This window comes from Neovison vison, chromosome 5 (assembly GCF_020171115.1).
Source record: "Neovison vison isolate M4711 chromosome 5, ASM_NN_V1, whole genome shotgun sequence".
NCBI classification, from domain to species: Eukaryota; Metazoa; Chordata; class Mammalia; order Carnivora; family Mustelidae; genus Neogale; species Neogale vison.
The window spans coordinates 284,165-309,631 of NC_058095.1; the positions used below are offsets into that span (position 1 = coordinate 284,165).

The following is a 25,467-nucleotide window of genomic DNA, read 5'->3' on the forward strand; positions in this document are numbered from 1 at the left end:
AACAGGAGCGGTGAAGTGGGTCATGGGACACGGAGACTCAGCCCTGACCCCGCACGGACCAAAGCAGAGAGCGACAAAGCTACAGAGAAATAAAGCTGTCTGTGGCCGCACACTGTGTCCTGTCGTCTTATTTTGAAAATTTCAAACCAGGAAAATACATGTTCGGGTCTCCAAACAACGTTTAGCATGCCAAGTGACGCCATGCCAGATGGGGGTTGGTGTGTCCTCTGAGTGCTGTCCTGACCCCAGAGAATCAGGGACACGGCAGCAACGTAACAGGCACCAGACACACCCTCCATCCGACACTAAAAACCCACCGAAATTCACAGGACAGCAGGCTGCCAAGGACAGTGACTACGGAGGCACAGGAGGCAGAGGAGATGAGCACAGAGCGACCCCGGTGAGGCAGTGCCGCAGAGTGGCATACGCAGAGTGGCAGCGGGGTGAGCACCACCCGACACGGAGGAAAGGCCCCAGCCCACAGAAAGACCCCAGAGGGGGAGACGACTAACACGGGAAAACGCCAGTCTGGGCCCGGCTCTTCCCAAGTCCCCGAAACGCGCCCAGAAGGAGGCTCCAGCCCCCCACAGGGTGTAAGATGTCCAGCCCAGAGGCAAAGCCTTCAAGGTCTGGGATCCAGGGAGAGTCATCAGGCGCCAAACAAGATAAACCAGACGCCAGAGCTCACCGGCCAGGAGCCGCCATGGGGCTGCCGAGTGTCCCTCCACGCACCCACCCTCTGTGCCCGCGCCCGGCCAACACCCACAGCCCCGCTCGGTGCTCCTATGAGAGTCGAAACTCTCTGACTGCCCCTCCCACCCTGGGCCACTGCCCCTGACGCTCTGACTGCCAGGCCCCCTTTGGAGGTGTGTGGGGAGGGGGGATACCTCACCTGCTTGGGTCTTTGCCCAGCTGAGTGGCAGGTGCGACAGTAGGAGCCCGGCTGGAGGCACAGCCCCAGCCTCACGGCGGGGAACGGACACAGCCGAGCCTCTTGCTGGCATGGACCAGCCCTGAAGGTGCTGGAGATCACCTTCTAGAGCCTCCCCTCTGCCCCTCCTCACTCTGTCTCTACAAGGCGAGCCGCGAGGCCCCCGCGGCGCACACTTACTCCTCCTGCGCGGCGAAGAGCTCGAAGCACCCGTTGGCCAGCATCTGGTCCAGCGTCTTCAGCAGCGGCACAGACACCCTGAGGGCAGAAGGCAAACGCTGAGGCCCCGGGTGCCCCCCCCCAGAACCACTAAGAGGCAGATTCTCCCCAGAGTCAACAGCACCCCAACCCCAATCTGGACAAGACAGTGTGTAGAAAACGACAATCCTACTCTACAGTTCCCAGGGAAGCACAAAGGGTCAAGAAAAGCCAAACAACTAAGGGGACGAGCGAACAAGCCGGCGCCGTTCAGCCGCACTCGCAAGGCTCCAGGGAGCACAACAGCAGCCCAAGGAGCAGAACAGCCCGGAAACGAGCTCCCATATGCACAACTGATGAAAACGGGGACTGACAACATCGTGGAAGGGACGGCTTTCAATGCGCCGGACAGCCCCACGCAGAAGCGACACACAGACACGGATCTGCCATTCATGTCACACACACAAAATAACCCAAAACGGACCTTAGGCCTAAATATAAAATCTAACACTAGAGATCTAGAAACCGTAAGGAGAAAACCTTTCTGAGCCTGAATCAGACCAAGACTCTTCGTTTGACCCAACTGACACACCCGTCAAAGCCGAGGGGAGGAGGTGGAACCCACAGACATGCGGGCACCCGCTCCGAGTCCACCAAGAGCGTGAGGGACAGGTCACCGCCGGAAGAGGGTGCCTGCAGCCCACCGTCTGACAAAGGGTTTGTGCAGCTCATGCAAGAAATCTCAAAACTCAGCAGCAGGGGAAACCACGACCACCTAACCAAGAAATAGAAGATCCGTGCAGGGCAGGAGGGAGGCCCCGAAGCCACAAGGACACGCCCCAGCCATCAATGCACAGACCTAGAGTCCGGACCATCAAGACGCCGCTGCGGGGTACAGACAGCGTGGCCGCTTCACGAAAGAGCGCGGCCGTTTTCTGGAAGTCGAACTTGCTACCCGTCAGCCTGCGGCTCAGCTCGGGCCCAGCCCAGAGTGGGGACACGTCCACACAAACACGTCTGCCAACGTCCCCCACAGCTCTCTAACTCCGGCCACAAACAACCCCAGCGACCATCAACAGAGGAACCGCGTGTGGTCCGGCCACGAATGGAAGCCAGACACATGGCAGATTCCGCGGAAATACGCTCGTAGAAAATGCCCACTGAGCCCAGGGTCAGCAGATCAGTGGAGCGGCTGCCTTGGGCTGGGGGCCGGGAGGGCTGACGGGTGCGTTCAGGGTGCGGACTATGGAGGCAGCTTCAGGGACGCTGACAGTGCGCCTCTACGGAACAGCACCCTTCGCCCACGCTCAGCACTACCCAGGGAGAGAAAAGGGAACCGGCTGAGCTCTCGTCTGCTTCCCAGGACAGGACGGGCCGACGACGGCCTGCACTCACACTGCTGTGACCAGGGCCCAGATACCCGGGACAGCTGCGAACCCAAGCCTCCCAGAGGACTTCGGGAAGGACCCCAATTCCAAGGTCAGGACCCATGGGGTCTCCATGCCATCTCCACGGAAAAGCAGTTTGCAAGAACAATGCAGCTATTGCGTGCTGCAACACAGCAGTCCTGGCCTGCAGAGATCCAGACCACAGAGCAGACATGTCCCTGCACAGACCAGAGAGCTGTCACCTCGGGAAGAGCCACTTTTATCCTGCCAGGCTCACAGCCTCAATCATCTTGACACCCAACGTGTAGCAAAGTCCTGCTCTGGCCGGCCCACGGCGCAGGCTGGCAGCAGCTCCCCACTGGTGACGTGGCCGTGGGCCGCGGGCATGGCCTCGCCCGGCTGCAGTCAGGTCCTCGCCTGGACCTACCTCTCCTCCCCCTTGAAAATGCTGGTGGGTATAAGGGAGAATGTGGAGGTCTGAACACCGTGACAAGAGCACCCCCCTCACCTGTCATTCAGAAGGTTGTCCTCAAAGACCTGCAGGAGGGTCCCCCCGAAGCCTTCCAGGGCCTGTGGGTCGTTCTGAATCCCCTTCATGTACTCAAAGAGGCTCTGCGTCGAGTACCGGACCTGCAAACAGAGACCCTCTGGGGACAGTGGAAAGAGAGCCGCCCCCTCGCCACCTGCCCCGGGGTCCACCTGGATGTTTCCACCCCAACATCCGCCACGGAGCGGAGGAGACAGAGCGACACAGCATGAGGGTGGGCAACATCCCGCCAGAGGGGGCCCAAGCACAGAGACGTGGAATGAGCCCAGAAACGCTTCTCCTGGGACACCAGCACAGACCGAGCCCTACAATGACCCTTGGCGGACCGCAGTGGAGGCTGCGGACCCTCCCCCGGAGAAGCAGGCCAGGGGACCAGATGCCCTGACACCTTCCAGTCCAAACTCAAGCTGTAGCCCCCAAGGCGTTGCTGGGCCCAAAGACCCCAACGAATGAGCAGAGGACTGACCCAGTGACCCACGCAGTGACCACACGGGCGTGGGCACAGCTGGCAGTGTGGGCAGCAGGAACCCAGCAGCAGGAGCTGGCACCACAGAACCCCTCCCACACCCCTGCCCACAGCCGCCTGCCAGGGGCGAAGGCAGCGCCCCCAGACCAGAGTCGCCTGCCTCCGCGCCGCAGACCCAGGACGGGAGTGACCAGGAAGGGGTCAAGGAGAGGAAGTGAGCTCACGGAGACCCGCTCCCGCCCGACAGCTCAAGAACCAGATGTCCAAGACAGGGCACGCAGGAGAGACCCTCGGCTAACTCTTAGGAAAAACCGTGATGACAAAGGCATGTCTGGGTGAGCAGTCTGCAGAGCGTCGGCCCCTTGCTTTCGACTGAGGTCACAATCTCAGCGTCGTGAGGTCGACAGGCTCTGTGCTTGGGGAGAGTCCGCGTAAGACTCTGTCTCCCTCTGCCCCTCACCCCGACTCACGCACACTCTTAAAAGCAAAGGAAACACACACACACACACACACAAACCCCAGATGAGCCTACAATGAAAAAGCACAAGAGAGATTTCTAAACAAAGTAAACATTTGGGGATAAAAAACAATGCAGCAGGGCTGGAGATAAAGAGCCGACTGTACCAGCTGCAAGACAGAGCAGGGCCCGGGAAAGAAGTCTGAAGACCAGGGAGGACAGCGCACAGGAGGAAACAGGGGTCTCATAACGGGTATGCGGGAGGAAGGGATCCTCAAGGAGACGGAGGGCGCAGAGAAGTTCCCAGAAGGGACGGGAACCACAGGCGCACTGACAAAGTCCCAGCAGGTCACAGGCTCGGGCCTCAGAGGGAAGCCGCACTCTGCCAAGCGAGGGCTGAGGGGGTTCCCCGCGGCCACACTAGGAGCAGCGGCCCCACCACACCGGCTCCTGCTCCGGCGACATCCGCGCCCAAGGGCACAGGCAGGTAAGTGACAATGCGTCCACGTGGGACCATGCAGGGGAGCAGGACCCCCCCCCACCAACAGCTCCAAAGCTAGGTGCGCACCACACTGCTTCTGGGTCCACTAAGAGCAGGGAGGAGGAAAGACGGACCGCCGCGCCAGCAGGAAGGACACGAGAAAACGGAAAACCCACAACAGACCAAACTCAGCCAGCAGCGATGGCACAAGGAGGAGGAAAGAGGAGACAGCGGGGGTAGCAGCAGCCGGCCGGTGCCGTCCGCACGTGCCGCGGAGCCGCGCACGGGAGAAGCTAGTTCCGCGCTCCGCCCCGCGCGGCGGCCGCTGTCCACACGGAAGCCACAACGTTCCCGCTAGTCCCGTCACTTCGGGTCTTCCAAACGCAAAATCCTGCTGCTCAGCTTCCCCTGGGGATGCCGGCCCACTCTCCGGAAAGGGAACACTGTCCTTGGGTCCTGCCCTGGATACCCAAGGCCAGGGGAAGGGGAGACCCTTAACGCCACTTTGACCCCCAAAGCAGAGAAAACACCAGCACAGCAAGGAGGCAGCTGCCCTCCCCGCGTGTGCCCCTCAGCCTCTGGCCGCCGCCCGACAGTGCCTGCGCCCACTCGGACCTCCCACGCTGCCCAGCCTGGGCCAGGCGCCCCCCCCCCAACCACCGCGGGCCGCCCAAGAGGCCTCCTCACTCACCGTGGACTCGGTCAAGCCACCCACGGACACGGCGAGCCCCAGCAGGACGTGGTAGCGGTAGGCCGGCAGCCCCAGGAGCCGCGTGATGCGAGGGAAGGCCTGCGATGGCGCGTTCCAGTTCACGGAGGCCACGTCGGATCTGCAGATAGTGAGCCAACAAGCTGGGGGGGGGGGTCCACGCCCGCTGGGGGTCGGGGACCCCGGCCCCCCATACCTTGGGAAGAGCTTTTCTAGCTCCCCTCGGTGGGGCACGTGAGGGACGGGGGACCCATCCGAGTGCAGCAGCGTCATGAACACGCGCGCGGCGTGTGCGCGGACACGGTCGATCTTCTCACTCGCCTGCTGGGCCACGCGGCACATGACCTGCTCACAGCTGCACACAGGAGTGGGGCCGTGAGCCCGGCTGGAACCCAGGGCACCCGCCGAACAGCCCCGCGACAGAGCAGCCACCCCAGCAGCTGGGGTGACGGGACGTTGCCATGGGGGCCCTGACACCGCAGAGGCCTGAGCCCCAGGTCGTGGGGGGGAGCGGTGCAGAGGGTGGGGGGGAAGTGGGCACAGGGAGGAGCTGAAGGCAGGAGGACCGGCAGGGAGCCCCGGCAGCAACAGCAGACTGGACACAGACCCCGGGCCGGCCGCCAGACCCCCACGGGAGGCACTCACACACTGGCCTCGATCAGCTCTGGCTGCTCCCGCCCCAGCAGGAGCGTCAGGTCCATCAGACCGGTCATGGCGGCCTCGCGGACCCTGCAGGGACAAGGAGGCAATGAGAGCCCCAGGTACCATGTGACCGCGTGACCCGCCGGCCACACCCCGGGGGCTCAGACACCCTCAGCCAGGACAAGTTCGAGACTGACCGTCCCCTGGGGAGGAAACGCCCACCGAACGCGGTGCGCGCCGAGAGCGAGAGCCCTTTCTCCTCTATTAGCGAGGACAACGTCTGACGTCCTCTATTAGCGAGGACACACGCCTGACGCCCGCAGGCAGACGCCAGGTCCCAAGCGCACAAGAACCACGCTCATGACCCCACAACACCTCCAAAGGCAGCACAACCCAGTCTACAAAGCTATGTCCTGGCAGAGAAACTGAGGGGCAGACGTGCGCCAGGCAGCTCACGTCTGCCCCCGCCACGGTCCTTCCACACCAGGACGTCGCTCTCCCCTCCCCCAGACTCACTCCACATTCGCTCACACCAAAGAACACGAAGCTTCCACAACATGAAAACCTGGGCCTGCAGCGTGACTGGCTGACCCAGGGTAAAAGCACCACTTAGACTGGGGACAGAGCCAGACAGCAGGGACCACAGGCCCGCCCTGCACCACCAAGCCTGGCAGGTCCCACAGGCCAGGCATCGGCCCTCCCACCAACAGACAGACGCAGGCCCCGGCCCACAGGAGCTCAGCGGGCGAAGCACTGAGCACAGGTGTGGGGGTACTAGAGGCACTAGACAGACACGGGCTGGGGTTCCGGGGAGCAGGGCAGGCTGCCTCCAGGGCATGGCCGCCAACCAGAGGCTGCCCAAGACCTCACACATTTGCCTACCCCTCTGGGGCACCAGGGCTGGGCAGGGTGCGGGCGAGGGGAGGACCTTGTGGCTCCGAGTCGGTGGGCACAACCCTCACAGGACAACCCGAGGCCACACACACACCCTCGGGGCCTCACCAGCTCCTGACGGGGGAGAAATGGGCCAGGATGCCAGATGCCGAGCATGGCTGCTGGGAGGCCCTCGGGCAGGGCTGTGGGCACAGGGGGCACACGGCCCGACCCCGCACTGACAGCATCGGTGGCCAGCACCCACACCGCGGGCCGGACCTTCGTGCTCCCCGCAAGGACGTGCACGCCCGCGGACTCCGCGATGCGGAGAGTACAGTCTCCGGACCTAGTGAGAGCTACAGCAATGGTTTATAAGCAAACAAAAGAGAGCCAAGGGTTAAAATACTAGGAGAGGAAGAAGCAGACGGGACTGCCACAGATCCCGGAACAAACACAGTCTCTAACCGCCGTGAGGGACACGCTGACGGAGCACAGCGGCAAAGTAAGTAACCGGAGCCTTCCGACAGAGAGCGAGAACCTCTCTGCACTGGCCGTCGCTGGGCTGCCACACGCACACCGCATACGTGGGCCTTCAGGAGGGACTGTCACCAACACCCCAGGCACGGCCCTGCCCGAGCTTCCTCCTCGCGGGGCTCGGCGCCTGTGCTGCTAAGGGACCCAGGAAAACCCACTGTCCTTTGGGCTTGGACTGTAAGGAGTTGGGACCAGGGCCCCCGAGAGCACAGGGGGACCCCATGCCCACGCAGGAGGGTGACCCACCCTGGGTGGACGGCCACCTACATCAGGCAAGGTGATGGCCACTGGCCACTAGAAGCCATCGGCACCCTCCAGAGGAGTGAGGAACCCATCCCTACAGCAGACCTCCCGAGCAGGATCTGCCTCAAAACCACATGCTCCACAAAGAACCAGGAAGACCACGCGCTGTCCGGGGCTCACGACTGAGCCTGGGCCAGGCCCCACCGTCATCAGTGACAGACACAGACCCTGACGGGTACAGCCCGAGCCTACGTCTCACAGCGACAGGGAAGCGCAGGGGCCATGCTGTCGTAGGACTACAGGCAGCTGTCAGGGCAGACTTTCTAAGGACTCAGGGGTGCCGCTCCAGGGCCCCCCACACTCCCACCGAGGAACCCTGCTGCGTCCACAAGGACGTGCCAAGGTCATCAGGGCCCCATGCAGCTGTGTCCCCAGCACCATTTGGGACCGAGCAGAAGGGAAGGAAAGCAAGCCAGTGAGGGGAGGGATCGTCCTGACGGAGGGCAAGCCGGGAAGGCCGGCAGACACAGAACGTGGGGGAAAGTCCCAGACGGGAACTGTAAGGAGCAAGATGATGAAATCCGAGCTTTCTCAGGAGACCCTGACGGCCACACAGAGGTAACACAGGGAAGAGCCAGTGAATGTGAACATAAACTAGAATTTACACAACTGGAGAGAAAAAAAACTGGAAAAAAAGAAAAGAGAGTAGAACCCCAGGGCTGGTGGGCAGGGGTGGGTCCCGTGGGGGTGGGGGGAGACAGGGTGTCCAGCATGAGGTGGGCAGAGGAGATTTAAAGAAACGTGGCCAAAAACTTGCCACATGTGGAAGAACACGTGCATTTCTTCTTTTCTTCTTTCGAGGCTTCACCTAAGGCTCAGCTTGTTTCCAACGTAATAAAAGAACGAGTCCGCGCAGCGTCCGTGACATCTGACCCCACGCGGCCTCTCCGCACCCCATCACAGCGCGTTCAGAACAAGAGACCGAAGTCGTAAGAGACGCTCTACGTCTGCTATTCACACTGAAACCTTGGAAAGACGACAGCGGCGACGTAAGAACGAAGAGATGACACGCAGGCAAACCTCACTCCGCGGCACAGCCTCGTCGTGGCTCGGGCTGCAACGACTGGTCTAGGGCGTCCTCGCAAGAACAGTCAAGCCAAGTTTCTCCCAGGACTGAGATCTGGGCACCTGGTTTCCATCAGAAGGGGCCACAGTGGACTGTGCAGCTGAATCCCCAGAGAAGTACCCATTTCCTCCTCCTCCAAAGTGCCTGACCCCCTTCTTGCCCTGAATGGCTACATCAGGTCCTTTGTTTGGTTGAACTCTCTCAGGAGAACTAGAACGCCAGCCATGGGGGCTGGGATGAGGGAATGACAAGTTTCTGTGTTTCAGAATTTAGTATTTTTCAGAGAAGAGCGGAACGCAACCAGGAGCCAGGCCCAAGGATGCTCTGCTGTCCTGAGAACACAGGCTCAGGGCGGACAGCACAGCTCAAGGACCAAGCGCGAGAGACGGCCTGCCGCCTTACCACGCGCCCACGTCCCCACGGCTGTCGGTGGTGTAGTCACGCAGACAGCCCAGCAGCGTGCGGTAAATCTGGGAGACGTTCTCTTCACACACAACCTCATCTGGGGCTCCTCCTGTTCTCACGCCAACCGTCTGGCAAACCCTGAAATTATGAAAAATGCATGAAATATGGCAAGTGTCTGTGAACCCCATCTTTCCCATCGTCTTGGCCAGACGGGACACACCGGGACAGGCCAACGACCTCAGAGACCGGTTCGGAATTCCAGGGTTCCTTCCACACGGACACATGAGGAATGATGCTTTCCCCCAAAATCACATTTCCTAGTGTCTGCAGCTCAAAACGTGCACAAGAGTCCACCTGTGCTGGCCCTTCCCACCCTCCATACTGGCAGAAAGCGGCGGTATCACCACAGAGCAGAAGGGGGCATGGGTGGTGACAGAGAAAGGAAAGTGTGTCCTGGCGCGCATGCTGTGTGTGGCCTGCACCCCGGGCCACTCCACACGGCACTTCCAGACGAGCGAAGGTTCACGCCCTAGTTCTCGAGGCGGGCTGCTGCCCCTAAAGCACAGAGGTCTGACATTCACTAGACTGACAATGAAGAAAGGGTCAGTGAGCCTCTGAGTTGGAAATAGTCTTTGACAACCCTCTGGAAAGAGAAGACACGAGAAAATAAAAAGTTACACTTGCTTCGAAGCAGATTCCTCACGTGAGACGGGGCTCTGGCCCACACCGACAGGGACCACCCTCAGTGCTTGGTCGCTGGCCCCTGGGAGAGGAAGGGCTGGGGAAAAAGCCCGGACACCCACCTTGAGATCGCCTTCAAAGCATCCCGCCTGGACTCGGCAAAGCTCACGTCCTCAGGGCAAATGGCCGTCACGGCTCCCAGGCCCGCCAGCACCTGAAAGGCGGTAACACGTCGTCAACAGAACACGCGCCTGGTGGGCCCCACACTCTGCCGCAGGTGGGAGGACATGTGGCTGCTGCCCCCAGGTCATCCCCACGGGGCATCCCCAGTGCCAGCTGCCCCCTTTCTGTCCCGCGGCGCAGAGCTGGGAATTGTGACCCATCTCCAGCCGACCCCTGGCGTCTCGGTCCGCTACTCCTCCCAGGGCCGTTCGGTCCTCAGAGTCGCTCCCACGTTCCAAACGGACAAGCCGCAGAGCTGAGTTCTAGGCCGCGCGTCCAGCGCCTCTGACCCCAGAATGACCCAGGCAGGAGGAAGGGGACACAGCACGGCTGCGTAAAGGTGGGAGTGTGTTTCCACAGATGCAGTGACACCTTCCCTCTGTCACACCAGCACGCAGCCCCTCCAAGTCCCTCCTGCCCACCAGGCGCCCTCAGGAGCACCCCGTTTCCTTCCTCACGGCCGCACGCCCAAACAGGCATGGATTCGTGGTCGGACCCCTCCCGAGGCCTCCCCCACCGGCTCACATGCGACGCCCAGACCCGACAGGCCGCTTCCCCGGGGTGCGGGCACGTCACCTGCTGCAGCCGGCCTCTCAGGAGGAAGTGCGGGAGGGCGCCCAGGGCCAGCGAGAAGCCGCAGCGAGCCATCTCCTCCGGGCTCCGCAGGTCCGCGAGGTACTGCCGGATCAGCTCCTCTGAAAGGACACGACAGAGGGCCGCTGCCTCCTTCCCGCACGACGCGCTCCTTATGCCACCTCAGACCCGCGTGAGCAGCGGGGAGAGAAAGGGGGAAGCACGCCGGCGTCCGAAGCAGCTGCACCTTCCAAGGGCTCCGATCAAAATGGACTCAGAATGTTTATTACAGGGTCTTGAAGTTTTCACAGACCACGCGAACCCGCGACCTCACTCTCAGGAGAATGAACGCTGGAGGGTGCGGGATGCCGGCTGGCGTCCGCGTCCCCAGCACCGCGCGGGGGACGTGCTGCCCCCCGCCCCGGGACGTGCGACCAGGCGGGCGCAGAGCACGCTGCGCGCGGACACGCTCCCCGAGACGGGAAGGCCACCGTCGGGCGAAACAGGGGCAGGAACAGAGGGTGCAGGGCAGACTCACGGGGCAGTCAGGGCAGGGAGGGCAGGGGCTACCGGGCTGTCCTAGACCAGCGCTGCTCGGGAGGGGCCGGCAGGGGCCAGGAGGCTGCACCCCAACCCGTGTGCCCACCGAGACCGGCTCTCGTCCTCACCACTTGGGCGTCAACACAGCACAACCGGGGGGTCACGTGCACAGAAACCTCAAGGGCCTACGTCAGGACAGCGAAGGAGCACCCGTGCATGCCCCGGCGCGGCCACCTCTGCCGGCTGGGATCTCCGCGCCCTGGAGGGGACACACCACTTGCCCTTCCAGCGGGCACGGTGATGCCACCTTCTCTTCTGAGGCAGAAAGTGAAGTGTGACCTCACCGTCCCAATTGTCATAAACAGACTAAATGCAAAATGATGTCATTACCTCTTTGTGGAACACTGCCTATGGCCAAGGGAAAATGTCATAAATTTGGAAAGTCTGTCAGAGATCACACCACAGAGTATTTTCTTATTTTTGAAAAAAATCACAGAAAGTAGATTTAGATACTGCACACACGATTTTTACCATGGAAAAGGAGTTCCAAGTGGACCCGCTCCAGGAAACTGTGGCTCTGCACCTATGAGAACCCGAAAACCACATCTGCCCTAAAGAAGTCACCGACTGATGCCATCGGAGACAGGGAAGCAGGACGTGCCCGGACACAGAGGCAGACCCTCTGAGCCGATGGGACCCCGGAATCGAGGACCAGAAGGAAGAGGAAGGAGCCAAGGAACAAACACCAAGGGAAACACGGGGACAAACAAACAGGAAACAGGAAGCTCCCTCGGAGGCCAGATAAGGCAGGCGCTCCGTCCGTGCACAGCGGGAACCCCCAAAGTGGCAGCGGGGAAAGCGGACTTGAAACGTCATTCAGGCAAGCGCCACTGACAGAAGCTCAGGCTCTGCGTGGTGGGCATCGCGCGTGTTCCGCCCGGTCTGGAGTGGGAGAGGACGGACACCTCCAGCAGCACGAACCTGGCATCCGAGGGCAGCAGCCCGTGTACCCCACCCTCCTCGGCCCGGCGCCCATCTTGGGCCCCTGCCTCCCACACCCTGTCCACCTGCAGCAGGAGGCAGCGCTCTAAGACCCAGACTGCGTACGCCCGCGTCCTGCTGGAAGCCCCGCGGCCCACTCACCCTGCCTGGCGGGGTCCGCCTCCCCGGTCTCCAGGGCGTAGTACTCGTTGCAGAGAGCAGCCAGGGCCAAGACAGCCGCTTCCTGAAACAAAGCGGGACGTGAATGTGCCGGGCAGCCTCCCGGGCGCCCCAGCCGTGGGGCCACTCTGCGGTCAGGCCAGTGGTTAAGTTTGAAACAAACAGAAACGGACTCACATCCTCCTTTCCAGCATGTCTGACCACCGTCAGACACAGTAACGACTTCGATATTCCCTGCAACTAATAATCTACCTGGAAAACGTGATTTCTTCCCTTCGATGTAAACATCTTCTTTACATCTCTATAAAACCTCTCTATAAAACAGTTGATAATAAAATAGGGCATTTTTTTTTTTCTTTCCCAGCAGAATCCGTGAAGGGCAAAGTGTGTGTCACACACAGAAGTAGCATACAGGCCTCATTTAGAGGGCAGGTGCGGGGCCGGGGCCAGGGGGAGGAGAGTGGGAGCGGACGTGGCAGCGGCCGTGGGCCCCCGGGGACCCCCCACCTCCCCAGAACACATCCACTGCCGAGAGGAGGACCAGCGCTCAAGGCAGGTCTCTCAGGGTCAGACAGACAGCAAGGGCTATGCTGGATTCCCACGTTCCTTCCCCTGCTTCCCCAGAGCAGGCTGCTGAGCCCAGCCCCGGAGAGAGGGGTCAGAGACTGCACAGGGAGGGAGGGCCACTGGCTCAGGGACAGGGCACACAACGCAGCGTCACAATGAGGTGTCACCTGCGCAGACTACCACAACCCCTGCCGCTGGGAGTCAGTTTGGGGACCGTTCCTGCAAGGGAGCCTGGAGGCCTCCCAACGAAGCACTCCGATTCCGCCAGTGGAACTGTACTTGGGTTCTACAGAATGATTAAGTTCCTTTAAAACAAAAAGAACAGCATACGCAGGAGGCTGGGTAATGGGTCATTTGGGAAGTCAACACGGACTCCCATTTCTCCACCCTCAATACCAAAGCCCGTCAACCTCTGCGTGAGGACCTTCGTCACAGCTCCGCCAGGCCCAGGTCACCTGTCCCAGGACAGGACAGCAGCACATCGGCCCCTGGACGCACACACTGTGTCCTCGCTCACGACAGCCCGCGCTCTCAGGCAAGGACCCTGGACCGCAGTTCCCACCCGCACCCAAGGGTCACGGCAGTCTCCGACCCCACCTTCTGCCACGCAGCAGGACACAGAGCCCCCACCCAAGTAAAGAGTCACTAGGGACACACAGGAGAGATGTTCAGAAGCTGACTCTGATTAAACCAGAAACCGTCATATAAAACTGGAATAATATTCTGGTCATCACTGGCTGCATCAATTTCCTGATCATAAATTACACAGGTGATACCATCCAGGTTTCCTAGCAGAATTACGGCATTGATCAGTGACCACATGCACGTATAAGACGGACTCACAACACACACAGTTCTTTGAAACAAACACTAAGAAAAAACTGGCTGTCGCTTCTGTTTAGATTTTTTCTGTCTGTGCACTTCAGAGAAAGAGCGCACGTGAGCACGGGCCTGAGCAGGGGAAGGGGCGAGGGCGAGGGGAAGGGCCCTGAGCAGGGGAAGGGGCGAGGGGAAGGGGAAGGGGCGAGGGCGAATCTCGAGCAGACCCTGCATGGCATGCGGAGCCCAACACCGGGCCGGAGCCTGCACCCTGAGGTCACAACCCGAGCTGAAACCAAGAGCTGGACACTCAAGCCACGGAGCCCCCGGGCGCCCCGCGTCCGCTCCCCCCAGCGCCGCAGCAGCCCCGCGGGCCGTACCTTGACCTGCTGTCTGCAGTGGCCTGAAGTAAGATGGAGACTTCTCAGCGTGTCGTTTATCAGCCACTGCCACCCGTCTGTCGAGGGAACCAGAGACGTTCGCCCTCCCGCGGAGGACATGGGGATGACCCCACACAACAGCCCGTCGGCCTCTTCCAGTGGGCAAGCCCCAGGACGCGTGTGCAGACGGGCGAAGGCCAACGCTGCCCAGGGACACCACGCCGAGGCCCTCCACTCGGGGGGAGAAAGCCCCTCTTGGCCGCTGAGGTGTGTCCAGGAGAGCTTTGCTCCTCCGACGCTGCAAGCTCCGGGGTCACCAGAAGCCCCTCTCCCTCAAACAGCGCCCGGGCCCCCACCAGTTCATCCTGAATATTTAACTCAATTAGATCCCGCCATGACCAAAGAATGCAAAATTCTTCCAAGTCTTTGGGTTTTTTTTGGGGGTGGGGGGTGTCCTGGTCCCAGAACTCCTCAGGCCACAGAAACACAGAATAAAGTCTGCGGGGGCAGCGTCCTGCCTCCCTGTGGCCACGGCCGTACACGGTGGCGGGCTTCGGCCACTGCCCCACAGGAGCGGGTCCTCAACCGTCCCACCTGCACCCCGAGTCCTGCAGGCCCACACCATGCGTCGGGCGGGCGAGCAGTGGCCAACACTGGCCGGCACAGAGGTCAGCTGCCACCGGAGCTCGGAGCTGGGAGGAAGGAGCCCGACCTCTCAGGAGACCCGGGAAAGACTCATTCTGAGGCGGGGCGTGTCGGGGAGGCGGGGCCTGTCGGGGAGGCGGGGCCTGTCGGGGAGGCGGGGCGGGGCGGGGAGGCGGGGGGCGGGGCGGGGCGGGGAGGCGGAGCGTGGCAGGGAGGCGGAGCGTGGCGGGGAGGCTCGCTTTTACAGGGCTGTCTGTCCCAGCCAGTTCATTTTCACTTTTTAATTTGAAGAAGTTCTGGGAGGAAAGGCCACAATGTGCGTCTACAATGAAGAAGAAAAGCGCTTACCAATTACGGCGTCACCTCTAAAAGGCATCTTGGAAAGGGACAAGTTTTCTATTAAAACGCACACTAGGAAGAAAAAGGACAAATGCAGTGTCAAGTCTCCAGAAACGCCCACGGCAGCACCTGCCCTGCCTTTGCTGGGAGCCGAGCTGCTGGCACCAGACCCCTCCCCCCACATAGGATGCGTCCGTGCTGCTGTCCGGCCAGACTGGCAGCAGCCCCGGCCCCTCCTTGGCCTCAGAGAACCTGCTCCAGATCCGGCCCAGGCAGAGGCAGCCCCAGGGCCACATGCAGCCACAGATGTGATCCCAACACGAATCCCCAGGGACGAGTCCTGATTCAGACGGTGCATGTGCTCATGGGACCAGCACCACCTGCTAGTGACCCTGAGCTGTGGCACCTGCCTGAGATGAGGACCACAGAGAAGCTGCTAGCACAGGAGGAAAGGGGGTCTCCAAAGGCAGCAGAAGCCGTCCTGGCACAGGTGCCCACTCACAGTCCGCCCAGGTCAGGACAGGTGAGCGCCCAGGAGTCTGCTGAGGGGCAAAACGAGGGCAGGTCAAGAGCACTGAGCCGCACACTCTCACCAGAGAAAGCAATGCTGTTACCCCTGACAGGATGGTTCCTGGACAAGCTATGGTGTTAAAATTCAGGGCAAATTCCTCTCCTCTGTGAATGATGTGTCAGTTTTTTAACTAAAGAAAGGATTACCACACCCACGGGCAGAAGTTGGTCCAATATAGTCAGGAGGTTAAAGACACCACTCACCGCACAGAAACCCACCAAAGTGCATGGTGGAACCCACAAGCTCCGAGCGCCCACTGGTGGCCCTCCTGCAGGCTGCCCTCTCCTGCCGCACTGCCTGCCGACCCGGACGGCCCCACGGCTCCGGCAAGCTGCCCCGCATCCCAGCGTGCTCCATGCCCCCAACACAGCCACTCCAGAGCCCTCTCCCTGATCACCCACTCACAAGAGGGAGGCCCTGTACCCACCACATCCGTCGCACTGAACTCGATACAGTACGGTTTTTTCTTGATGGCATAAATAATTTGTATTTGCTGAAAAAACTGCAACACTACAGAAAAACATCAGAGAAGAAAACCACCCCCGGCATTTTGGTGACGACCCCTGGGCACCCGGCACGGCCACACCCACCCCCGTGCTTCTACGGAAGTGCTGCTGCCCCACGGACACCCGCTGTCCAGGGTCTCCCTACACCCCCACCTTTTTGTCCCTCCATCAGGCCTCAGCTGGACAGCAAGACGAGCAGGGCAAGTGCCTCCAGACCCTGTGCTGACAGCAGCTCTCCCTAGAGTTCACAGTGTGCTGGGGCGCTTGCGGCCACCACGCGGGGACCCACGAGCCAGACAGCCCTGCCCTGAGGTGTCACCAGCCAGCACGGAGTGAAAGCGCCACCGCGCAGCCCGCGTGCGCCCGGGGTGCTGCCGACCACAGATGAGCTGGTCCCCCTCCACACAGCTTCTGACTCCCAGTACCCAGGCCCAGGAATGAGGTCCCGCCAAGCGCTGGGAGACCCTCTGGCCACCACCCTGCTCTTCCAACAACGGAACCGACACCTGGCAACTTCATGCCACGGGTGCAGAATAACTAGTCCAGGAAGGCCCCTGACGGGCAAGTGTCCCCCACTCTGCTCTCGGTCACTGCACCGGCAGTAGCCACACGTGCCTGCAGACGCTGGCAGCCTGTGTGCCCTCACACAGCTCTGCAGGTCGAGCCTCAGCAGTGATGCCCAGAGCGGCGGGCGCACTGGAGAGCCTGGGGCGGGCACGCTCCAGGGCCGGAGCCGGGGCCGGAGCCGCCAAGCTCTGCTTGCCGGGGGAGGCTGGACACTGGTCCCCACTAGCCGCCGGGGCACAGGCTCTCCAGGTCTGCGCTCACGTGCAATCTCCCTGCATCTGCTCTGGCCGTTTTTAGGGCTCTGCACACCCCGTAAACAGCCACCCTTCCCTTCACCGCAGCACAAGGGTTTCCTCTCACTGTCTTGCACCTGCTGGCTTACACACGCAGTTTTCGGTACGTGTGTGGACACACTACTTTCCGCGGCTCCTTCCCCTTCTGCTGGGAGGCCGTGTGCCAGAAGCCAAGAACAGAGCAAACGGCACCGCAGCCCTCGCCAGCAGGAGCTGTCGGAGCAGGAGCTCAAGAGGCGTCGTCCGTCCGCTTCGCGCAGGGACAGACATGCTGTCTGTCAGACTCGCCAGAACGGGGCACAGCTGACGCCGGCCCCACGAGCTTTTTCTGCGCTTTTGTGAAGATTTGAAATTTTCCACATTAAGATTTTTAGGGACCAACGCTATCCTAAATGTCTCCTAAAATTTCTTTGAAGCTTTTTAAATTGTATTTTTTGTATTGGGGGTTTTAATCAGAAATTTAATTCTGGATCTGTAAGAGGTGGGGTTGTGATTTTCCCTTTCCCTTCGTGACGCCATCGTTCCTCAATAAGCCACCTTCCACACCAGCACAGGAAGTACTTTGTGTTGTCACAGACCAAATCTCATGCGTGTCATCACATCGGCACCCGCTTCTGACCCTGTCTTCTGCTCTACCAGCCTGTTTGCCTGCTCCGAAGAAAATGCCACTCTGCTCTGAATGGTTTTAGAATGTTTCAAGGACTGGAAAATCCAAGTCCTCGATATTTTATTTATTTTTTTAAAGATTTTATTTATCCGAGAGAGAGAGAGAGAAAGCAGGAGCAGGGGAAGGACAGAGGGAGAGGGAGAAACAGGCTTGCTCCAGCACCCCTCCTGAGCAGGGAACCCCCCGCCCCATTGGGGCTCGATCCCAAGACCCTCAGATCATGACCCAAGCCAAAGGCAGACTCTTTACTGACTGAGCCATCTGGGTGCCCCCAACCCCTCAATATTTTTAAAAAATAATTTTCTTGGAGATTTGTCCTGCACGTGAACTTTAAATGTATTCTTTCAAGTTAAAAAAGGCGGGGGGGGGGGGGAGTGCCTGGCTGGCTCAATGGGAAGTGTGTGACTCTCGATCTCAGGGCTGTGAGTTCAAGCCCTATGTTGGGTGTAAAGATTATTTAAAAATAGAATCTTTTAGAAACAAACAAACAAAAAACACAGGGCTCTATAACGCCTTGATTGTGAGTCAACAATCATTTTAAAATAAAAAGTCAAAAGAAAGTTACAGACTAGGTCATTCAGATCAACCCACCAGCCAAGACGACATTTTTAAGAAGCTGGACCAAAGGACACTGTGTGCTTCCATCACACAGCTTGGAAGCTGCCAAGGAAACGGAGAGCCCCAGGCCGAGACGGCGGCCACAGCTCTGAGATGAGCCACTTCCGCCAAGCAGCTGGGGTGACTCCAGAGAAGGCACGCACGGGAAAACCAGGAAGATGGCCAGGGTGCGCAGGAGCCCTCACAGGCCCCTGGGACAGAGCGCCTGACAGAAGCCAGGAAACCCTCACACAGGCTTTGAATCCGAAGGACCACATCCTACACAAACCTAGACACAGGCCCACTGGCTCCGGCCGGCACAGAACCGCTCACGCCCTGACAGGGATGGACCGCCCCCGTCCATTCACAGCCCCTGCCTCCAGCCAGAAGCCCAGGGAAAGACTCTCTGGGAGAGCGAACAGTCCTGAGCCTCTAAGTCCTTCTCCAAGTCTCCACACACAGTGTCCTACACAAGCACAATCACATAAGCATTATTAGACAGATCTTAAATGCTCGCTTTCTTCAAAAAGGTAAAGGAAATCATTAAAAACTGTAACAGTAATACAGAAACTATTAAAAAATAAGCAGATTCTGGAACAGAACCACGAGAATCAGAGGGCACACGGTGGCTCAGTCCGTTGAGCGTCCAACTCTCAGCTCAGCTCAGGCTTGATCTCGGGGTCGTGAGCTCGAGCCCCACGTGGGTGTGGAGCCTTCAACACACACAGACACACACACACAGACAGACACACACACACGCACGCACACACGCACGCACACACAGAGACACACACGCACGCACGCACACACCACACACACACACAAATACACACACAGACACACACACACGCACACATGCGCACACACACAGAGACACGCATGCACGCACGCACACACGCACACACACACACAGAGACACACACGCACACACACACACACAGAGACACACACGCACACACACCACACACACACACAGACACACACACACGCACGCACACACGCGCCCACAGAGACACACGCACACACACCACACACGCATGCACGCACACACCACACACACACACGCACGCACGCACACACGCGCACACACACACAGAGACACACACGCACGCACACACCACACACGCGCGCGCACACACGCACGTACACACGCGCACACACACACAGAGACACGCACGCGCACACACGCACACACACAGAGACACACGCACGCACACACACCACACACACGCACGCACGCACACACACGCGCGCGCGCGCGCACACACACACGAACCAGGAACACACACACGCACGCACGCACACACACACGAGAACCAGGAATTCACTTCAAAACACACACACACACACACACACACACACACGAACCAGGAACTCAATGGACAGCTTTAATAACAAGAAAGAGCCAGCGGAAGAGAGAGCCCGTGCCGTGGACTGTGGGGCACAAACCCCACACGGAAACGGACAGGCAAGGGGAGGAGGCAGGACAGACGTGAAGGCCGTTGATGCAGGTCTGCCTTGCCGAGCCTGGCGCGCCGGATGGTGTGGGAGAAAGAAGAGCAGAAGAGCGTAACCTGGGGAAACAACGGATGAGTTCTTCCACAAGTGACCCCGCCGGCCCGCCGGCACACAGGTCACAGAGCCCTGGCACCCCCGTGTGAGCCGCAAAAACCAGACACACAGGGGCCGGAGAAGATTCACAGACTGTCTCCATCAGAGCAGCGAGGAACAGGTACGTTCTCAACAAAACGGGAAAGAAACTGAGAAAACAATACAGTTGTCTTTAAAGTATAAATCAATCGATGTGGAACTTGAGTTCCACACCCAGCAATATACCCTTTAGGAATGAAGATGAAAAAAGACACTTCAGACAAATGAGAGGGCTTATGGCCAGCAGACACACGCCATGGAAAACACCAGAACAGGGAACACAAAGGGAAAGGGCCCTCCGGAAGCTCAGAAATGCAGAAAGGAGTAACGAGATTTCTTCAAAGGCAGGCATGTGGGCACACTTACATGAATTTTAACGACGTAAAACAGTAATGTCTTGTGTGACTTAAAACACGTATGACACTGGAAGACATGACAAGAGCTAACGTGTCCAGAAGGCCTTGTCTGGGTCCTCGTGTCCCACACTACGAGCCAAACTAGTAATATGTGCTCAAGATGTTGCTCCGGCTTCCTTCCTCCCGGGACTAAGTGACAATCCTTACACGCCCCGCAGGACCTCGCCTTCCTCCTCCCCTGTACCGACCTGGCAACAGTTCCCACCGACCCAAAAGCGGTACCCCGCCCAAGAGCAGCAGCACCCCCAGGATGTGCCCCCCACGGTGCCCCCCCTTCCAGGCAGCCCCTAGAACAGAGAGCAGCATGGGAAAGTGGGAGGGGCAGATGGAGGGCACCCCCCCCACACAGACCCCGAGCCACAGCAACCTTCCGGGGCTATGAACACAGCACCGCAGCAGTAAGGGGTTTTTTCCTTTCCTCTTTGCACAAAAGAGACTTTCTCTGTGTCGTCCTCACTCTGACACAGAGGAGTGGTGGATGCGGCAGGGGAACGAGGAGGGAGGAAGGCCGTCGCTCAAGCCTCGCCAAATGCCACCAGAAAGCAGCTGAGAACAGGCGGTGACTCCCTGCTCCCCCAGGGATCACGGCTGGGCGGGCCTAGGGGACAGGCAGGCACCACGCGCTGTCCTGGGGGGGGGGGGGGCGGGGACCGGCAGGGGCAGCCCACGTGGTGCAGACTCCAGAGTGCACCTTGCCAGCACGTGAGGAAGGGCCTGGCGGTCCCCGTGTTGCTTCTGCCGGTCATTTCCGGTCTTGAGAAGCCGCTTCCCTGGAGCTGCTGAGAGCGAGCCAGCACGGTGGGCGACACAGGCCCAACACCGCCTAGGGGTGCTGAAGCCGCCGGGCCGCCAGGCCGGGGAGCCGCGCCCACACCGCAGCAGGCACAGCGCACACAGCCCCCCACTCCACGAGGCCCACCCTGCTCCTTGATGGGACCCCAGTGTGCCGACAGTCGTGCGGGAACCCCTGCAGCCGACAGGGACTGCGCCTCCAGCGGCCCGGCCCGAGGAGCAGTGCAGCCTGGCTCTGGCGGCCCCCTGGAGAGCCTGCGCCGGGCCCACGAGAGCCCCACCGGGAGATGCAGAAAGGGGCTGTGGATCGCGGGCCGCAGGCAGCGTGCCGGGCAGCCGCGACAGCTCTGCACCCGAGGGCGGTGAACAAGTGTGCGTCCAAGGGCCACATGCTGATCTTGGCCCCTCAGCGGCTGCAGCAGTCAGCTCACAGAAATCAGCTCTCCGTCTGGAGTTTATTCTCCGTCGAGCCCGCGGGAGCACGGGAGCTCACAGGGAGAGAAGCTGCCACGGGCCAACCAGGACGCGCAGGCAGGAATCCGGGAAGTCGCCGCGGGACACGAGCCTTCTCCCTGCCCTCCCCCGTTCGGAAGCGACGCTCACTCAGTGCCTCAGGCACTTGGCCACCAGCAGCCCATCTGTATGGCCGATGAGGCCCTTTGGGGCAGGTGGGGTCGGGGAGGACACAGCCCTCCAGGTCCTCGCAACAGGCCGTCTTCGTTAGGAAAGGACGTGGACTCACGTCAGGCTCTCCTGGCACCGTGTGCAATAGTCCACGGCATGTCAGGGCCTCCTTCCTTGCATTTGTAAAGAGAAACACCAAAAAGAAAACAACCTGCTTGGAAGAAGCCTTGTAGACCTGCTGTAACAAACCGCTGGGGATCTGAGGGCCCCCGGCCTCGCGAGGAGACGGGCGCCCCTTTCACAACAGACTCAGACTTGCAAGGGGCTCTGTTCAGCTCTCCCGCTGCCCCGGCCTGTCCGAGACCCGCCCTCTGCACCCCAGCGTCCACTCCGCCTTCACGGCTCCCCTGCCACGCTTCCTCAGCAAGTGGCTCCCGGCGTCTTTCTCACGGGCCGGCACCTACGTGGCGTGCGGCTGTGGGACACCCTGTCTCCCCGCTGTGTCGCTGCTCCTCCCCTGTGGGCGTGACTGTGCGCCTGCTGCCCCTCGGGCCGCATGTGCTCCGTTGAGGTCGCCAGTGCCCCTGAGCACAGCCAAGCTGCAGAGGCGACAAGGGCACAGACTCTCGTGTAGATGATGTTGCTTTTCAAACAGAGTCCCAGGGGGCGCCTGGGGGGCTCAGTGGGTTAAGCCTCTGCCTTCGGCTCAGGTCATGATCTCAGGGTCCTGGGATCGAGCCCCGCATCAGGCTCTGTGCTCAGCAGGGAGCCTGCTTCCTCCTCTCTCTCTGCCTGCTGCTCTGCCTACTTGTGATCTCTGTCTGTCAAATAAAATAAATAAAATCTTCAAACAGAGTCCCAGGAGCCCATGACTTCTTCCTGCTCGCAGGTCAGACAAGTGCTGTCCTGTGTGGTCTGACTCGGGGATGTGGGGCAATCCTGGGGGCACAGCTCCCGACCCCGCCACCACACCAGAACACTTCAAGACCTCTGCTGTGACCAGCTATGGCCCCAAGGTCCTGCCCACACACCCTCACTGTGCCCTCGGCTCCTCAGGGCCTACTTTGCCTGTCCTACCCAGGCCCTACCCACACACCTCCTGCTCACTGACCAAGGGACCACCTCGTCCTCAAGGAGCCCAGCACACGTCAGCCTGGTGGCTGCTTGGGATCCCCGGCGTCCTCCCACTGGCCAGGACTGTCCCCTTCTCTGGGGACACTGCACTGACCACACTGCTGCTCCTGGGGCAGAGGGACACAAGCCCGTCCCGCACAAAGTCCCCACTGCCAGCTGGGGCCGCGCATGGAGGTCGGAGCAGCACAGAGCCACGCACAGATGGGCAGGTCAGAGGCCTGCGGCCCAGCGCTGAGGTCGGAGCACAGGGAGCTCAGGGAGCTCAGCGAGACCTTCTCTGTGGCCACGCGAGATCTGCCTGTGATCACGGCTGCTTAGAACCAAGAAGCCCGAACGAGGACTGAAGTGGAAGTCGGAAACCTGCAGCTCTTTGTGAAGAAAGGATCTGGGAGCCCAGCACACTGCAACCTCCTTCCTCCGCGAGGGGGCTGCGAGCAGGCATAGAAGCCCCTCAGGGGAGCGGAGGGGAAGGGACAGTGCTGGGGGTGTCAGCCGAGCGGGGCCGGACACAAGGGAGGAAGGGCACACAAGGGACAGTGAGAACCAGTCAGTGGGTTGTTCCAGAAGCCAGGGGACAAGAACTCCAGGAAGAAAAGGAACCAGCAAGCACACATGCCGAAGGGTCCGGGCCGGAGGTCAGTGCCCGGCGCGCTCAGGGAGCCTGGGAGGGCCGCAGGACGGGCGGTGCTGCCCCTCTCCCACCAGCCCAGCCCCGGCCACGTGCCCTCAGAGCCTTCAGGCCCTCCCTGACCTCTCCGCTCCCTGGTGAGGGGCTCCCCTGCATCCAGGACCGCCCGCCTGCGCACAGCCAGGCCCTGACAAGTGGAGGTGCGCTGGGCTCTCCCGGGGGCTTAGCTGGGACGGCGCCAGGAAAGCTCACACACCGGCACCGTCTCAACTCCCTGGGACACCCAAATATGATCTGAAAAGCGACCTTCTGCTGTACACACGCTGCGCAGAAGACGGAAAGACAAATCACCCCGCCGTTCACCCACCCCAGCCCAGCCGCTGACCCAGTGGCTACCAAAATACATCGAAACACAAGGGAGCCCAACGACCCTGCAGGGAACAGGCCGGCATGGAGGTCGCGGCGGGCGGGCGGTCGCGGGAGCTACGGTGTGCGACCACCGGCGCTGCCAGGGAAACTCCGGCCCAGAGGACCACAGAGACCAGGCAGCCCCGGAGAGGGCGAGGCAAACGCCCCCGGGACTTTGTCACGTGCGAGCGCACGGCTCAGACCTACCTGCGTGTCTCATGAGTTCTCCTCCTAGACCCCTGAAAATTAATGAAAACATTCAGAGTTAGAACCTTTTTCCTGGACACCACGACATCAAATCCCCTCACTGAGTGACAGAGGGAGAAACTGCTGCCCACCCACACTTCTCACTGCCGGCAAACACGGCCTTTACGTAAGTCAACAGAAAACGTGCGGCGACCGTCCTCCGGATGAGGTCCTTCTGACTCTCAGGCTCACTGGCCACGACCCTCCTTAGCGTCATTTACCGCACTGCACGGTCACACGGCACGGCTTCCAAATACTGCTCAGTCTCACTCTTGGGGCACCAAGGGACAAGTCACCACCATCAGCCGAGGAAACAAACCCTAATGCCCATTAGAGAAGAGACAGGACTCTCTCCCTTCTGCCTTAAGCAATTCAGAAACTGGGTGAGATCCAGGAAAGGAAGGCTCCTGATGTGGAAAACAGTCTGCTGTGGGGAGAGTGTGGGCAAGCCACGGGCACTCCCAGGCTCGGGGTGGGGAACCAAGCCCGGGGTCACCTGCCCGCTGAGTCCAGGAGAAATTTAAACCAAGTTTAGAAACAGAACAGATGGGGGTGCCTGGGTGGCTCAGTCGTTAAGTGGCTGCCTTCGGCTCAGGTCATGATCCTAAGGTCCCGGGATCGAGCCCCACATCGGGCTCCCTGCTCAGTAGGGAGCCTGCCTCCCCTTGTCTCCCTCCTGCTTCTGTTCCCTCTCTTGCTATGTCTCTCTCTCTGTCAAATAAATAAATAAATAAAATCTTTACTTTTTTTTAATATCTTACTTACTTACTTGACAGAAAGAGACGGCAAGAACGGAAACACAAGCAGTGGGAGTGGGAGAGGGAAAGCAGGCTCCCCGCTGAGCAGGGAGCCCGATGCGGGGCTGGATCCTGGGGCCCTGGGATCGTGACCTGAGCCGAAGGCAGCCGCCTAACGAGTGAGCCACCCAGGCGCCCGATAAATAAAATATTAAAAAAAAGAAACCCAGCACAGATGTTTTTAGAATTGGTAACCTGCTCAGGAGCACCACCACAAGCCATCGGCGAGCAGACAAAGCTGGCGCACTAGGGCATCCCCTTGTCCAGCGGTGCCTGCCTCAGGCTCCCTGTCTGCTCTGGACCACGGTTCATCAGTCCAGGGGAACAAGCATTTCACCGGGCAGAAATGAGCTGTTCCCTACTCGAGAGTGACCTGCTCCTCTTCTTCGTCAGAACAGGTGGGAAGCCGGCGTGGACGGCGTCTGGAAGAGCAGAGGGCCCAGCGGCAGCTCCCCAGGGGCGGACCTCTCCCGGCCAGCCATCAAGGGACGGTATGAAGCCGGAGCAGCCGTGTCCATGCCAGGAGGCGCAGCCCTCCTTCCCTGGGCTCAAGCCACACTGAGCAGCTGCGGTCTGTCAAGGTGCACACAAGTCTCCACCAGCTACCTCTGGTGAAACGTCCATTAACCCATGTGGGGAAGAAA

General features: G+C 60.3%; 2 protein-coding genes across 4 annotated transcripts in view; one reads left to right on the forward strand and one right to left on the reverse strand.

Moving 5' to 3' along the window:
• B3GNTL1 (UDP-GlcNAc:betaGal beta-1,3-N-acetylglucosaminyltransferase like 1) overlaps positions 1-8,759 on the forward strand; it is a 91,285-nt gene extending 82,526 nt beyond the window's left edge. The window contains exon 13 of the mRNA XM_044247142.1: positions 8,331-8,759. The gene's annotated coding sequence lies outside the window, so the exon portion shown is untranslated. The remainder of the gene's footprint in view (positions 1-8,330) is intronic.
• The window catches only part of TBCD (tubulin folding cofactor D), a 154,318-nt gene that overhangs the window by 7,889 nt on the left and 120,962 nt on the right, over positions 1-25,467 (reverse strand). For all 3 annotated transcript variants that reach the window (XM_044247140.1, XM_044247137.1, XM_044247139.1), the window contains exons 23-34: positions 23,988-24,019; positions 14,937-14,999; positions 13,944-14,020; positions 12,160-12,241; positions 10,480-10,598; positions 9,804-9,895; positions 8,998-9,138; positions 5,823-5,906; positions 5,374-5,532; positions 5,160-5,298; positions 3,026-3,147; positions 1,112-1,189 (exon numbers count right to left, since the gene is read on the reverse strand). In XM_044247140.1, the coding sequence (XP_044103075.1) occupies positions 1,112-1,189; positions 3,026-3,147; positions 5,160-5,298; positions 5,374-5,532; positions 5,823-5,906; positions 8,998-9,138; positions 9,804-9,895; positions 10,480-10,598; positions 12,160-12,241; positions 13,944-14,020; positions 14,937-14,999; positions 23,988-24,019 (1,188 nt within the window). The remainder of the gene's footprint in view (positions 1-1,111; positions 1,190-3,025; positions 3,148-5,159; positions 5,299-5,373; positions 5,533-5,822; positions 5,907-8,997; positions 9,139-9,803; positions 9,896-10,479; positions 10,599-12,159; positions 12,242-13,943; positions 14,021-14,936; positions 15,000-23,987; positions 24,020-25,467) is intronic.